The sequence below is a fragment of the Carassius auratus genome, chromosome 34, assembly GCF_003368295.1.
Source record: "Carassius auratus strain Wakin chromosome 34, ASM336829v1, whole genome shotgun sequence".
Taxonomy (NCBI): Eukaryota; Metazoa; Chordata; class Actinopteri; order Cypriniformes; family Cyprinidae; genus Carassius; species Carassius auratus.
In genome coordinates, this window is record NC_039276.1 from 366,217 (window position 1) to 381,886 (window position 15,670).

Consider the following 15,670-nt stretch of genomic DNA (forward strand, 5'->3'; position numbering starts at 1 on the left):
AACATTTCAGTTGTACTCACATATATATGTTGGTATTTCAGTAACCTACATGGACAAAAGGAATCTCAGATGGGCCCTATAAATCACTCTTAAATTATAATAGCCATCAATTGTATTTATTTGGAGTTGCTGTGATAATGTTTGGGATGTGTTCTGAGCTTCCTTTAAAGTGTTAGTTCACCCAAAAATGAACATTAGTCTGTGTTTACTTACCCTTGAGCCATCCTAGGTGTATAAGACTTTCTTCTTTCAGACAAATCCCAATCAGAATTGTATAAAAAAGTGTCCTGCCTATTTTAGGCTTTGTCATTGTAGTGGGCTTTTGTTTCTTTTTAACAGTCCAAAATACGTTAAATAAAGCATGCACATCCATAACAAAATGTGCTTCATATGGCTTCGGGGGGTTAATAAAAGTCTCCTGTAGAAGGTGACTCCTTTATTCACCCCCCAGAGCCATATGAAGCACGTTTTATTGCGGATACACGTGCTTCATTTAACGTGTTTTGGACTGTTGAACAGAAACACCCACCTAACTGCAATGATAGAACTTAGAAGTGCTAGGACAATTTTTTATATAAATCCCATTGGATTTTTCTGAAAGAAGAAAGTCATATACACATAGGATGGCTTGAGGGTGAATAAATAATTTTTTTTTTTCATTTTTTGGTGAACTTACCATTTAAGTCTGTTACTGCATGGTTACATGCTTTCCTCAATATATTTATCCAGTCTGTTCAAAATAAGTTTGAAATGTTATTTAGCCTGTTGTGCACAGCATCACAAAGTTGTGGCCCAAACACACTTTATTCTAAAAAGAGCGGAGATGGAGATAAGGAAACTTTTTTAACATTAAACTATGCCAAGTGTAACTTTGATGTACAGTTTTCTTGGTTTTGTGGAAGAATCTCGTGAAACCTGCCAAGAATGTGTCCAGGTCATATTTTACCCCAGAATTCAGTGAGGATATTTTTTTATATTTGTGGTTTTTATATATATATATATATATATATATATATATATATATATATATATATATATATGCAGTGATATTCTGTGAAAAAAAACAATGCTAAGTTTATTATATTATTTGTGTTACTGGCTTTAATTGATGCATATTTATAAAAAGAAAATAATTGAATTATTTATGTTTTATTAGAGCCCTGCACGGGCCTCAAATCTAGGCCCGAGCCCGGCCCTGGCCCGAGATGCTCAGGCCCTAGCCCGACCCGTGTCCGACAGCTCATCAGAATTATCAGCCCGAGCCCGTGTTTTTATTTGTTTATTTTATTACACAGCGGAAGCCTGCCCTATTTGCAGCAATTAAAAAAGGGGTCAGTTTTGTGTTATGAAAAAAAATGACGATTAACGTTAAACAGCCTAGTCGACAGCAAGTAGCCTAAAACATATTTAATCAATTAAGCCTCTCAAATTAACGCTAATACTTTACTTGGCTACAATAAAATCCATAGATATAAAACACTTCAAGAATATCACACAGACCGTTCGTTTAATAAATGTTTGTTTATTAAACCACAGTGAGTAAAATAAAATAAAAAAATTGAAATACTGAGGCAGGCTCGCAACAGCGCTCGCAAACGAAATGAGAAATGAATCTAAACAAATTAAATTAATTAAAAACAAACTTGCAGGTTAACTTACCTCAAAAATGCACCACAGAACATGTCCATTCTTTTTTCCATTAGTTTCCAACAGTTAAACGAAAATAAAGTCCAGTCAAATGAAAAGTTAGAACAGTCTCTTACAGAGCATCGTGGAGAAAAAGAATAGGCTCCAGAGTGGAAGATTTTAACCCCGTCCTCCTCTCTTCTATCACTCTTCCCACGGCACTGAAGACACGTTCGCTGCTGCTGCTGGCGGGACACTAAACACAGAGCGAGCCAGTCTTGACAGTCGCGGTAGCAGGGTCTCGTGCTGTTTCCACTATAGCAGCACATCTCGTCCATCACCTTCCATGTTCTGATTGAGGCGCATATATTGCTGTACTTCATCGTCGTCATCCTCGTCCTGCTCCACAATGTTTTCAAACTCGGCCAGCGCTCTCTTCTTTGCTGCGTGGCCCGCAGCAGCAGGTGCAGACACAGAAATGCATGCTCGCTGCTACATGAATCATCATTTTATAATTATTAGTTGGCCAACTAGGCTATTATTAATACATTAATTTAGAGGCATGTAATAGCTACTACTACAATAAGTGGATATAAGTGAAGTATAATCGTGGGTCGCGCTGACGGAAAAGCGTGCGTGCGCGCCTGAGACTGTCATGTCAGTATGTCAGTTTAATTATAACGGGTTGAATTATCAGATTATGAAAGTTATGAGGTTATGAAATGTCTTTCTATATTTGTTTTTCTATCGTCGACGTCAACTTCTATTTTATTTTTTTTTTAATTAATGTGTAAAAATATAAATAGAAGGAAAACCCAAAAAGGCCCGAGGCCCGGCCCGCATGTGAGCTATAACATGAAAATTGGCCCGAAGCCCGGCCCGAGGGGCATAAATAAGTCAGGGCCCGTCGGGCTCGGGCTGAAATACAGGGCTCTAATGTTTATTATTATTGTAATAAACCTAAAATAAAGTTAAAAAATAATTGTAAAAGTAACATATTAAATAATGGCAATATGGAAATTTTAATAAAAGCTAATTTCTCATTTCCATTGTAGAAATGTATTTTATATATATATATATATATATATATATATATATATATATATATATATATAAAATACCTTTATATAATACAGAGCCATTGTTAACTGAGAAGCAAATCCACGGTCATTTTCAGAATTTATTTGCGCATCTTCTCAGTTAACAACGGCTCCGTGTAGTAACAGCTGCTCTTTGATTAGAGAACCAGCTTTACTGACGAGATACCCCTAATATATATATATATATATATATATATATATATATATATATATATATATATATATATATATATATATATATATATAATTTATTTATATATATTTATTTTTTTTGAATGTTTTGATTTAGGAGTGAAATGTGACCTGAACGTTTGTTTGCTTTAAGATTACATCTTACAGTGCCAGGTCTTTGCATTTATTACAGTTTCATCTCCCTCTCTGCTGTTTTTCATAATATTATTTCTACCTCATATAGGACTAAAGTGTTTATATACCGAACTCATTTTACATGTAACTTCATAATCTAGTGGAATTATATCCTTCATTAGGATAGGATGTGGATATATTTCCAGTGAAAGAATGCAGGGTGGGGATGGTGTGGTTTGATGGAATTTGTGTCTTTTGTCTTAAACGTAGTTTCTCTGATATTGGGATTTATGGGTATCTGAAGTGTGTCATTAACTCTTTTAGCTCTAACCTGGTTTTCTGAAAATCCTGATCGATACTAAGGATTCTGTCACTAACTTGATTCTAGAGCGCATTTGCACTGCCCTTCATTCTGGCAAAATATGCTGAAATGACAAAAGTCTTCACAAATCATGTAGTTTTTCATTTTTGAGACCTATTTAAATTGGGTTGAAACTTTTTTGTGTAATATTATCCAAAGTCACTAAAATATAATATATTAGCTGGACATCATATACTATAGACATGGATGTCTGAAATTAGTATCTTCCCAGGTGCAGCGGTAATGCATTTTTGCTCTAGAGTTGCATATACCATAAAGACAAACAAATGGTAAAGGCCTGTATGTGTCAGGACTTGATGCAGGGTTCATTCACTAGTTGGACTGTGAATAATAAATTCTGAGAAATGCTGTCTTTGAGTTTCGACAAATTCACATCACAGTAGAATCACCTTAATTGAAACAATTCACAGTAGCAGTGTAAAGTGCATCAACAAAAATCTAAATGTTGAAGTTTGCAAGACTTAAAATAGATACATGCCTGTGAACATAAGTTACAATGCAGAACTATCCTAAAAGGGCAAGTAACAGTTCTCGTCAAATGTCTTGAAACTCTCTCGCATCTTTATTATTAAACCCTGCTCTGAGACTAAATCCAGCAGGCTGAGATTTGTGTTGATTTTCCAGTTCAGATGATCTAATTTGAACCCTGCTGATAAGTTTCCTAGTCAGATATCACAGTTATGTGACTTAGTTTTATGTGACAGTGTTTAATTTTCTCACTTGTTTTTTATTTTTTATTTTACAGCAACAGCTAGCACAACTACAAAAAGAAAAGTCAGAAATACTGAAGAATTTAGCCTTATATTACTTCACCTTTGTGGACGTTATGGAATTTAAGGTATGAGTGCAGTCCTGCTCTATTGACCTCATTCAAAAAACACCAACAGAACGAATGTTTGTGTTAAATGTCCATAAAGTCATTCTCAAGTAAATTGTTGCAGTGAATTGAATTGAGTTTAAAGCCCCTTTCACACTGCACTTTGGACCTGGAAAATTGGCAGAACATAGCCGGGTCGCCTTCTGTGTGAACGCAAACAAATCCCGGGATTGATCCCGGGTCGTGGACCTAGTAACATTGCCGGGTTCAGTCCCAGAATGAGCGCTGTGAAAAAAAGCCAGAACTAATTCCCTAAAGGCTGTGGCGTAGTAATGACACACGTTATCGGTCCAACTTAATCCCAAACTCACTAAACATCATATTAATAAAGTATACTATCTACAAAAAAATCAGATGATCCCTGAATATGAATTCAACGCGTTTAATAACACGTTAAGCCTTTTCCTCCCATAGAAAACCATCATAAGGCTTAACGTGTTATTAATAATGGGTATATTTATTAGTATAATATTTAGTGAGTTAGATTTTTTTAAATCACTGTCTTAGTACATTAAGCCACATTAAGCGTTTTTCTATGGGAGGAAAAGGCTTAACGTGGCATTCATATTCAGGGCTCATCTGATTTTTTTTTATAGATGGTATACTTTATTAGTATGATTTTTAGTGAGTTTGGTCTGTTAATATCACTGTCTTATTACATTAAGCCATGTTAAGCGTTTTTTCCACGGTAATCGTTTTAGAGTGTCCCCTGTCATCCAGCGCAACTGCCCCCTCAAGCATCAGGTCGCGGAGCAACATAAAAAAGAACAGCTGAGACTGGTACCATCCGTCAGTTAGGAGTAGCTGAAGTTTCTGCGTAATCTGTCAAATACAGCCGTGAAAGTAACAGGCTTACCTGCTGAAGTCACGGACAACCTCCGCATCAGTGCCCATACCCAAGAGAGTGTGAGCAGATAATGACGAGCTCACACACGCTATCTGTTTGAGGAGTGCATCGACTCCAACATGAATCCACTGTCCTGGTGGGCCAGTGGTGGCGCGATAATCAGTCTTGATTTCCGCTGCTGTGCAAAGTCGCGCAAATACGTGTAATACAGTACATGTTAGAACTCTTTGATTTCTTAAAAAAATAAATTGGAAAATGCATGTTTTCTTGTTGCTGTTTGGCATTTAACAATAAACAAAAATGTTTTAAAACGTGTCTCTCTGTCAGTTAAAAAAGCAACAATATATGCTACATAACTCAACGATAGAGCTTTGTATGCAGCAAAATCAGGATAAATTAGGTATGTAAAAAAAAAAAAAAAATGGCGGTAATACCACATATCGCGCTATTGAGCCACCCATAATAACCGCAGGAGAAATTTCTTAACCGTGACAGCCCTAGTAGTAACACTACAGTACCAGTACCATGGTATTTTGCCAGAAATTTGGGAATTTTATTAAAAGAGTAATTGTGTAAAATTGTAGTATGTATTTGTGATTAAGCTATAGCATGTGTGAATTTATACTGAATGTTTTTAGACTACAGTTTTTCATACAAATAGGTCACCTAAAAACCATAGTTATATTTTTACCATGGTATTAAGGTGTTATATGTGTGGTTATAACTGTGTTTATCATGATTTAAATATGTGCTACTATGGGAGACGAATGCTTAATTAAAAAAAAATAATAACTTGGTTAGAGATAAATTTAGCCTTATAAGTTGCTTATATGTTGCTGATTTTGACAAGGAGCCAAAATTTACCTCTTCATCCTACCTCAAGTGACTATCTGATGTTAATTAATAAGAGACAAAAAGGAGATTTTATTAATATTATCAGGCAACCCAAACCTGTTTCTTAAGTTCACTCTTTAGAACATGCATAAATTAAGAAATTTGTTTTTCTATTTAGATATTTATTTTGGTCTGGTGTCTACAACTTTCACTTTGGAGCAAAAATCTGGCTTTAAACCTGAGAGAAAAAAATTGTGATAATTTTTTGCCCATATCGCCCAGCCCTATTTTATATGTACATTTTATATTTATGTTAATTATATACACACACACACACACACATATATATATATATTAGGGGTGTAACGATACGCGTATTCGTATTGAACCGTTCGGTACGACGCTTTCGGTTCGGTACGCGGTACGCATTATGTATACCGAACGGTTCGTTGGAGTAATTAATTATATTTGAAGAAAAAAAAAAAGAGAGAGAGAAAGAAATATAATGATATGCGTTCAACAAGGTAGCCCAATAACCCAAACAACGTAACAGGCAACGCCCCTGACACTCCCGAAGAAGAAAAAAACACTATATGTTTATGTTAGGCTACTCAGCAGGCGCTCGCTCACTCAGTACGCGCTGAAGGCTCGTTGCAAAATAGCCAATGCGTTTAACAGACTAGAAATGAGAAGATCCTCCAATAACCAACAGGTCTGGTGTTTGGGTGCACTTTGGATTCCCTTTAAGCTATAATGGTGATGGCAAGAGAGTGGTGGATAAAAAAACAACGGTATGTCGCATCTGCAACATGACAGGGTACACCAGCGGGATTACAAAAAAAAAAAAAAAAAACCAGCGGGAATATCTGGGATATATGCGTCAGTACTATCTGGGAAAAGACGAAAAAAAGGAGAAACATGCACGCAGCAAACTATCCCTGCAGCATTTAGACACTATAGCTTACAGGGAATCCAACCCAAACACCAGACCTGTTGGTTATTTTAGGATCTTATATTTCTGGTCTGTTAAAGGCATTCGACATTTTGCAACGAGCCTTCAGCGCGTGCTGAGTGAGCGAGCGCCTTAGGGGCCGTTCACATATCGTGCCTAAAAACGCATGGAAAACGCTAAGCGCGTCTTTCTCCTCCTTTCCAAAGCACTTGGGCAGAAGCGCTCATGAGGCGTCTGTCTTTGCTAAGCAACAATGACGTGCTCTCTCCATGAGACGCGGAAATTTCAGCGAAGGATAAATGGATTTGCAGCTCTAAAAATCGCTTGCAGTAGCTCTGCTACTGAATTTATTTCAAAATTGCAATCCATATACAACTATGATCAGCTGTTCCTTCATCTTGGCTGAGCTCTCAACGTTGTTACGGGAAAGGATGAAGCTGATTGGTTGGTTCTTGTCACATGACCCGCGGTGCGCTTGCGGCATTCTGAAAAGTTGAGATGTTTTTACATTTTGCTGTATCTAAAACGTATCGAACCGAACCGAACCGTGACATCAGTGTATCGTATCGAACCGAACCGTGAATTTTTTGAACCGTTACACCCCTAATATATATATATATATATATATATATATATATATATATATATATATATATATATATATATATATATATATATATATATATATATATATATATACAGTTTTTATTTAGTAATTTATTACAATTTTTGGTCATTTTAGTACTTAAAGTTAAAGGGAACTAACATTTCAGCTAGTTTCCAATTCGTTTATATTTTTCATTTTTGTTTACGTTTATTTCAGCTTGTAATTTAATGTAATTATAATATTGAATATACTGTTTATTAAGTAAAATAATACAGAATTAAATTTCTTTTGTATAATTCTTTTACATTTTTGATAAAAAAAACATTGAGGCTTTTTTAAAACCTAAATGTTTGTGCTTTTCTGTTCCTCCAGGACCACGTTTGTGAACTTCTGAACAGTATTGACGTTTGTCAAGTTTTCTTTGACATTGTGAGTTGAATATTTGACAATCAATGCTGTCTTTGAATTCTCCGACATGTCAGATAAAACAAAGTGTATTTTTTCCACAATGCAGACAGTAAATTTTGACCTCACAAAGAACTACCTGGATTTAGTGGTAACATACATTACCCTGATGATGCTGCTTTCTCGAATTGAGGAGCGCAAAGCTATAATCGGCCTCTACAACTATGCCCACGAAATGACACACGGTTCCAGGTAATACATACTGTATATCAGATTTTATTATGCTGTTGTTTGGATGACAGAGCTGTGTCTGAGATCACGTATTGTGTGATGTTTTTTTGTTCAGTGATCGAGAATATCCCAGGCTTGGACAGATGATTGTGGATTATGAGAACCCACTGAAAAAGATGATGGAGGAGTTTGTCCCTCATGGAAAAGTAAAATCTGCTACAATAAGATAAAAATCCTTTTACTCTGTTTCCCATCTCATATGGAGGACATGGTTTAATCCGAGCTATTCTCTGCCTATCTCTCTCTCTGTTTCTGACAGTCGCTGCAAGATGCACTGGTCTCCCTGCAGATGGTGTACCCACGCCGAAATCTGTCTGCAGATCAGTGGAGGAACGCTCAGCTGCTCAGTTTGATTAGCGCTCCCAGCACCATGCTCAACCCAGCTCAGTCTGACACGGTCAGGATGTGCTATAGCCCTTATTTATTTTCTGAGTCAGTCCCAAAACGTTCAGTTGTCATACAAAGAGTCACAGCTGTCTTGTAAGGCAGCATTTTAACCTTCAGGTCTGGTGATTCATTTGAAACCCTTTTCATGGGTAGCAACTCCACTAACCATTTGTCATGCACATTGCATAAATGAGTTCTTCACATGAAGCAAACAAGTCTAAATTAATGCTCCGTGTTGATCCCAGTAGTCTGATGTAAGCATGTTGCTAAGCTGACTAACCAGTTAGCAAATAGGCACGTAGTGTATACTAATACCATTGATTATGGGCAAAACTAAGTATCTTCAAGCAGTTTAAAGAGCCCTAAACAGCATCTTACAGTGCTTAAAAATGAGGGGCACAAGCCAGTGTTGTAATTATTAATTAGCGCATTAAAGCAGGCGATTAAGTTTTTCAGTTTAACGCATTCAAAATATTGAACCCAATTAACTAAGGGGCGGGGCCAGAGTTTGCCACTCCACTCACAACTGCTGTTTCTGTCACTTTTCTCTTGACAAGAACTGAGTTTATTCAGTCGCAGAATGTCTTTACGATCACATCAAACCAAAGACATTCATTATTGAGACTTTAAGACCTGAAGTGAGTCATAAACGATAAAGATAATTGAGAAAATACGATGCTTGTCAGATCTGCGTCATGTTCAGCAGCGGCAGCCCTTAAGAAAAAACAGGAAAAACAACCTAATAACCCAGCTGCTGTGATATCTGTTCATCAAAAACAAAAGAAGAGGAAAAAGAGGAAATTAGTAAATTTTTATATAGCTTTAAGGATTCTATCTATATTTAATTTAGAATTTAGTGATTGATAACTTACATTTCTGTATATTTCTGCTGAAAGGCACTGATAGGCCTAAATATGACATTTATTATAATGGGTTTATGTGAAGTTTGTTTCAAGTTTTAAGTCATTTTTGAAAAGTCTAGTAATTATAATTATACTCAATTATACTGTAATGTTGTATGGCTATAGTCAATGGTTAAATATTAGGGGGGAAACAATTTTATAAAGACATCAGTAGTATTCTGTATCAGTGAAACTGGCATTCAGTAATAAAATAAAAAAAGCTGCCATTAAACAAATATAAAAAATAAACTTTCTTAATGTAAATTTGAAGATTGAATGTGAAATTATTACACTATAAATGTTTATATAAAACCTTTAATGTTAGGTGGGATTAATCGCGATTAATCTCAGAAAATTTTTGCTACTTATTATTTTTTATCGATTGACAGCACTAATTAAAACTATTAAAATGTATTTTCAGTCCTTGATATAAAGCAGCGGTAAAATCATTATTAGATGGAAAAACTTCAACTTAAAAAACCTGAAGTTCTACAATCAGTAAAACTGAAATTAAATAAATCCAATGACTGTGATATCGGATTTCTGAACATTGTTTATTTGATCAGATGTATTCTGCTGGTCATTGTGTTTCAGATGCCCTGTGAATACTTATCCTTGGACACCATGGAGAAATGGATTGTCTGTAAGTGTGTTATTAAAGACAGCATGACATTTTAAACTGACCCTTTTTTACTTTCTTATAGGGGTGTGCGATATGGCGTTTTTTGATTGTGGACAATAAAAATGTCTCCACGATCTGCTTTTGAAGAAATACTGCACACATTATATCAGCTGCAGTTCTGGCGCCTCCATCATATACTGTACAACGCCACATGCATTCACACCAGTGTTACCTCAGCGGTAGAGTTACTCTCTAATTATTTGCTTCATGTGCTTTTAAATGTTTTATTCGCACGTTGGTCTGACCTGTGCTTATTCTGAGCGCCTCATACACCCAAGCTTACGCCCTAAAAGCCTCTTAAGCAGCAATTGATTATTAAACTAAGTTATCTTTTGTGCTAATACTGTCAAAACACAAAATGTTTACATGTAGACTCAGTTGGTAATGTCTAAAATGAAAGTAAACCGTTGAGAAAAAACGTATACGTGCCTGTATATTAGATGCGTGCAGGTCTTAAAGGGACAGTAAGCCTATTAAACTTGCTGCCTACTGTCATTAAAGGGGTAGATCACCCTAAAATTTCATTTCTGTCATTATTTTCTCACTGTCACGTTGTCCCAAACCTGTATTAATTTCTTTCTTGTGCTGAACACAAAAGAAGATATTTTGAAGAATGTGAGTTGCTGGTCCACATTGAATTTGATAGTAGTAATAAAAACTAAGGAAGCCACTGTGGACCAGCAACTGTTTGGTTTTCCACGTTCCTCCCTTCTGAAATGTTCAGAAGAAGAAAGAAACTCATTCAGGTTTAGATGGTGATATAAAAATAAAACACTATGACAGAATTGACAGACAGCTGACCGAATGTAAATTTTTGGGGGAGCTATTCCTTTAACGTTAATAAAACAACAAAACACAAAGAGAAAAATCATTCACTGCTCTTGACTTAAGAAATGCTTTAGGAATCAGTTTATATAGTGTTTTATTTTTACATTTGTTCATTCAATTTCTTGAATAATGCTCCTGCTAAATACACCTATTGTACCTGAAAATAAACACTGTTTGGTTTATTTGTATGTTATGTGTAGTTGTAATGTGTATCTTTGTCATTATTTTATCTTTGTTATTAAAAAATAAGAACAAAGATTTTGATCTTCACCCTCTTTGGCCTAAATATCTGCCATTCCTTTTTTTTCTTTTTTCTTTTTTTGTTACATTGAAAGGCTTTGTTTTTATAATAGGGAAATTAGTTTGGCTGTACTGCTCGGACAACTTGCAAAATAGTAAAACCAACATGACAAAGAATTGTGATAAAATCATGATATTTAAAAAAAAAAGAAAGAAAAGAAAAAAGAAACGTTGCCATGACCTTAGAGTGACCATATTTCCTCTTTTTCCCGGACATGTCCTCTTTTTGGACCTAAAAAAATGCGTCTGGGATTTCTGAATTGCCCAAAATGTTGGGAATCTGGCTTCTACAGTCACAGTCCGGTTTTGTATTAGAGCGCTGCGAGGGGCTGTTTTCTTAATCCCGCTCCCAATGAATTTCTGACCACTTTTGGCCGCCCTCATGATTTTTTTGTCCAATCACGTCCACTCCCTGCAAACATTCTAATATTGCATAATTTTTGCGCATCAGGGAGCCACTATAGTATTTAAATCTCTTTTGAATCTGCCATCTCTTTCTCTCCTCAAACCGTGAATCAGTCAAATCTGAATCCAGCAGGTTGCCAAGTCTGCATTTTTTTTTCTCCTATGGCTACTTTTAAACTGTTAAAGGGTTGATTTTCCCCATGGGTTAAAGGTTTGAAATTTTGCTTAATTACATTTGACTAAAATGTTTGTATTGAACCATTTTGCATTCTGCCTGTGATAAAACAGCTGTTTATGATCAATATGCATAACAGTGAATGTAAAATATGTATTTTAGGTATGAAAATTACATTTACATATTTGGGATATGGTCATTGCACTACTTTAACCCAAACCCCCGCCCCGCCTGCACCAACTGTCCTCTTTTTAGAAAACTAAAATATGGTCACCGTACATGGCGTTCATGTGTGCACAAAACTACTAGGATGCTACCTCTATGTTTCACAGACACACCCGGGAAATGAATGTTGAATTGATTTGCTTGTTAAGATAATGTAAACCCATGAGGCAAGAAAAACGTCTGGTTACATAAGCCTAAGCTCTTTTCAATATAATCCATGCAAAGGTTAATGTCAGGCCATTTCAGAATACAGTATAGGACGTACCGAATATTCTTCAGTTTTATGCAAAACAGAAATACAACAAATAGAATATCCGATCTCTGTCATATGGCCAAAATACATGTAAAACAAAAAGCTTTTTTGCATAGTTGTGTTTGGCACATTAAAACTGTAACAATGTATCTTACAAGATAACACGATGTAACCTCACTCTCAATTGAAATGTGTCCCTACATTAAGTCCTTGAATTTGAGGTTATTGGACCTGGAAAGTCCTTGAAAGGTCCTTAATCAAGGTGTGGGAACCCTGTATATAGTTGTTATATCTCAGATTGAAGGAAAGCAACAGTTATGTAAATGTTGATTTAAGAAATTAACTAGTCTTTTTGTTTAGTAGTATTGCATTTACATAATGTGGTTAAATTTTTAACTGGCCCAGATGAAATCCTTTTTTCTTTTTTTTTATGAAATTGGAGAATGTATTAAATAGATTGTCAAATTAAACAAAATATTTAACAATATTTGTGAACGACTCCCTTTCCAATTCTTCAGACACAGATTCAGTGTGGGCCTGGTTTTTACACACATCACTGATTGACAGGAAATGTCTTTTTATGTAACACTAGTGTATGTGGTATATAAGAGTCTCTTTCTCTGTCTTGTGTCCTAGTCGGGTTCATCTTGTGTCATGCGGCTCTGAACACTGACCCCGCAGCTCTCAGTCTGTGGAAGTTGGCCCTTCAGAGCAATTCCTGTCTCTGTCTGTTCAGGGACGAGGTCTTCCACATTCACAAAGCTGCAGAGGATCTCTTTGTAAACATTCGAGGGTCAGCGATTTCTACTGGCACACACATTCTCACATTTTCTATAATTAATTTGCATGTTGTGTGTATCATAAATGTAATGTCAAAATTATCAAAATTTGGTTCATGCATTTCATATAAAGCATGTCGTTGTGTTGTGTATACATAATGAAGTTGATGTGTTTGTTTCCTTTATTTTCCACAGTTACAACAAACGTGTCAATGACATCCGTGAATGCAAAGAATCTGCTCTGTCACATGCGTAAGTGGTACTTCTGATAAAGAAATTGTAATAAAGTCATTTCTAATCAAGGTGTAAGTGGTAACTTTGTATTTCTGAAGATATCAAACCAGTCATCACTCCTCTATATTTACGGTATCTGTATTTTAAATTTTATTTCATCCAGGGGCTCCATGCACAGAGAACGGCGCAAGTTCTTGAGATCTGCCCTGAAAGAGCTTGCTACAGTGCTCGCAGACCAACCAGGCTTACTGGGTCCCAAAGCTCTGTTTGTGTTCATGGCTCTCTCCTTCGCGCGTGATGAGATCATTTGGCTGCTCAGACACGCAGACAACATCCAAAAGAAAAGCACAGATGACTTCATTGACAAGTAAATCTGGTTTTTACATTTCAATCTTGAAATCTTTTTTTTTTTTCTTAAATTAAACTTTATGCTACACATTTATATATATTTGTAAACTTTTTTTTATTATTATTATTCCCAATAAGTGCAATTTCAATTAATTAAAAAAAAAAATGTTAAAATTTTTTCACTGTACCAAAGCACAAAAACACCATAATACATTTGCAGATATTTAGGAAACATGTTAAGTTCACATAATTGTTTCTCCAAAGAACAGCGCTTAAGCCAGTTATTCTACTTTAAAAATGTGCATTCCGTGTTGGAATGCCTGTTTTTGTTTTGGTCTGTGTGATTCTGTCCATTGCCAATTTACCCAATAATATTTTGTCACCCCGGGTTGCCAGAGAGCGGAAAAGTGTATCGCAGCCGTGGAAGCCAGCAAACGAACTGAGTCAGAGATCAAAGATTCTACCCGACCTAAAAAGCCTCGGCATCAATCTAAAAAGCTCTAAGACCAGAGGCATATTAAAACGAGGATTAATCAACTCATCAACTTATAATGTAAGGCTCGTCGCCTTCCATTGTGAGTTGAGCTCATTCCTGTTGTGTCTTTAAACTGACAACTGGATGTGGCGTCTGAGGAGGAGAGGGCGGGAGAAACAAATATTTTGAATTTGGACTGCAGTACCCATTCCAACCACTAGCTGTTAATATTACATACCTCACCTTTTTAATACTTTTAATAGCTTAATAGTTTAGTTAATAGAATATATTCATAATTTGAATATGCTTGTATTTGCATATTTTCAGTTTTCATGTTAAAGTTTTATTTTATGTTCTTTTGTCATTTAGTACTGTTTCTATTAGGGACGTAACGATTCACTCAATTCATGATTTTGATTTCATGATATGATTCGATTCACAAAATGAGATTTAAGACAAATTATACATTTAAATGTGTCCTTTTATTATTGCTTGGACAAAATGCTGCATGTTTCTTTGTGAAAATGAAATATAACACTATAATAATATAGCATTTGCGTATTATTGCTCTTTTGTTGGTTTTGTTTGCTTCTATTGTCCTCATTTGTAAGTTGCTTTGGATAAAAGCATCTGCTAAATAAGCAAATTTAAATATAATGTAATGGTAAATAAATAACAAAAATAAATAGAAATCAAATAAAAAAACATCATCATATAAACAAAATAAGGCTTTGTGTGCTCTTTGAATTTAACATTAGAACAATCACTGCATTTTAATCATGATCCAAACAAATATGCTGCATACATGCAACATGAGCAGTTTTTAATCTAAATTAGATTGTATATATTTTTTTTAATCAGTAACAATACTTCTCGTTTGATTAAATCATTCAGCACATTATTTTAGTTTTTATATAATTTGTAGTGTTATATACCCTGACACCATCTTGGAACATAACAGCATCATGGGAGTAATGAGTAATTCATGTGATTAATCTTTGAGTAGGTCGTTTTGGTTTACGGTTTAGAAACAATGATAATTGTTTTGGTTTTTTGCGTGTTTTTTTTTTTCAAGTCTTAATTGAGAAAATGAATGGGGGAAAATGCAAGGTTGTTTTTTACTTTCATTTTTGCTTGTGGTCTTAGGCACATCGCAGAGCTGATCTTTTACATGGAGGAGTTAAGGGCACATGTGCGGAAGTATGGCCCGGTGATGCAGAGGTACTATGTGCAGTACCTGTCTGGCTTTGATGCTGTGGTGCTCAATGAGCTAGTGCAGGTGAGACTGTCTGCACTATGAATTCATTTCCTTCATACTGCACTAAAAGAAAGGACACAGATCAGTTACAGTTCCTTATGAGAACAGCTGCTATTTGTAGTGCTCTCATGAGATGAGGATCAGTCATGTGCAGTTGGGTGGTTCAGACATGAACATTAGTCACATTATGAA

At 35.5% G+C, this 15,670-nt stretch overlaps 1 protein-coding gene across 5 annotated transcripts in view; it reads left to right on the forward strand.

Annotated features, from left to right (window-relative positions):
- The window catches only part of LOC113052875 (nck-associated protein 1-like), a 51,487-nt gene that overhangs the window by 13,635 nt on the left and 22,182 nt on the right, over nucleotides 1-15,670 (forward strand). For 3 of the 5 annotated variants that reach the window (XM_026217315.1, XM_026217317.1, XM_026217314.1), the window contains 10 exons: nucleotides 4,160-4,252; nucleotides 7,904-7,960; nucleotides 8,046-8,188; nucleotides 8,283-8,373; nucleotides 8,487-8,624; nucleotides 10,111-10,159; nucleotides 13,021-13,177; nucleotides 13,359-13,415; nucleotides 13,561-13,764; nucleotides 15,367-15,499. In XM_026217315.1, coding sequence (XP_026073100.1) covers nucleotides 4,160-4,252; nucleotides 7,904-7,960; nucleotides 8,046-8,188; nucleotides 8,283-8,373; nucleotides 8,487-8,624; nucleotides 10,111-10,159; nucleotides 13,021-13,177; nucleotides 13,359-13,415; nucleotides 13,561-13,764; nucleotides 15,367-15,499 — 1,122 coding nt within the window. The remainder of the gene's footprint in view (nucleotides 1-4,159; nucleotides 4,253-7,903; nucleotides 7,961-8,045; nucleotides 8,189-8,282; nucleotides 8,374-8,486; nucleotides 8,625-10,110; nucleotides 10,160-13,020; nucleotides 13,178-13,358; nucleotides 13,416-13,560; nucleotides 13,765-15,366; nucleotides 15,500-15,670) is intronic. The other 2 variants (XM_026217316.1, XM_026217318.1) reach the window with 1 other exon arrangement.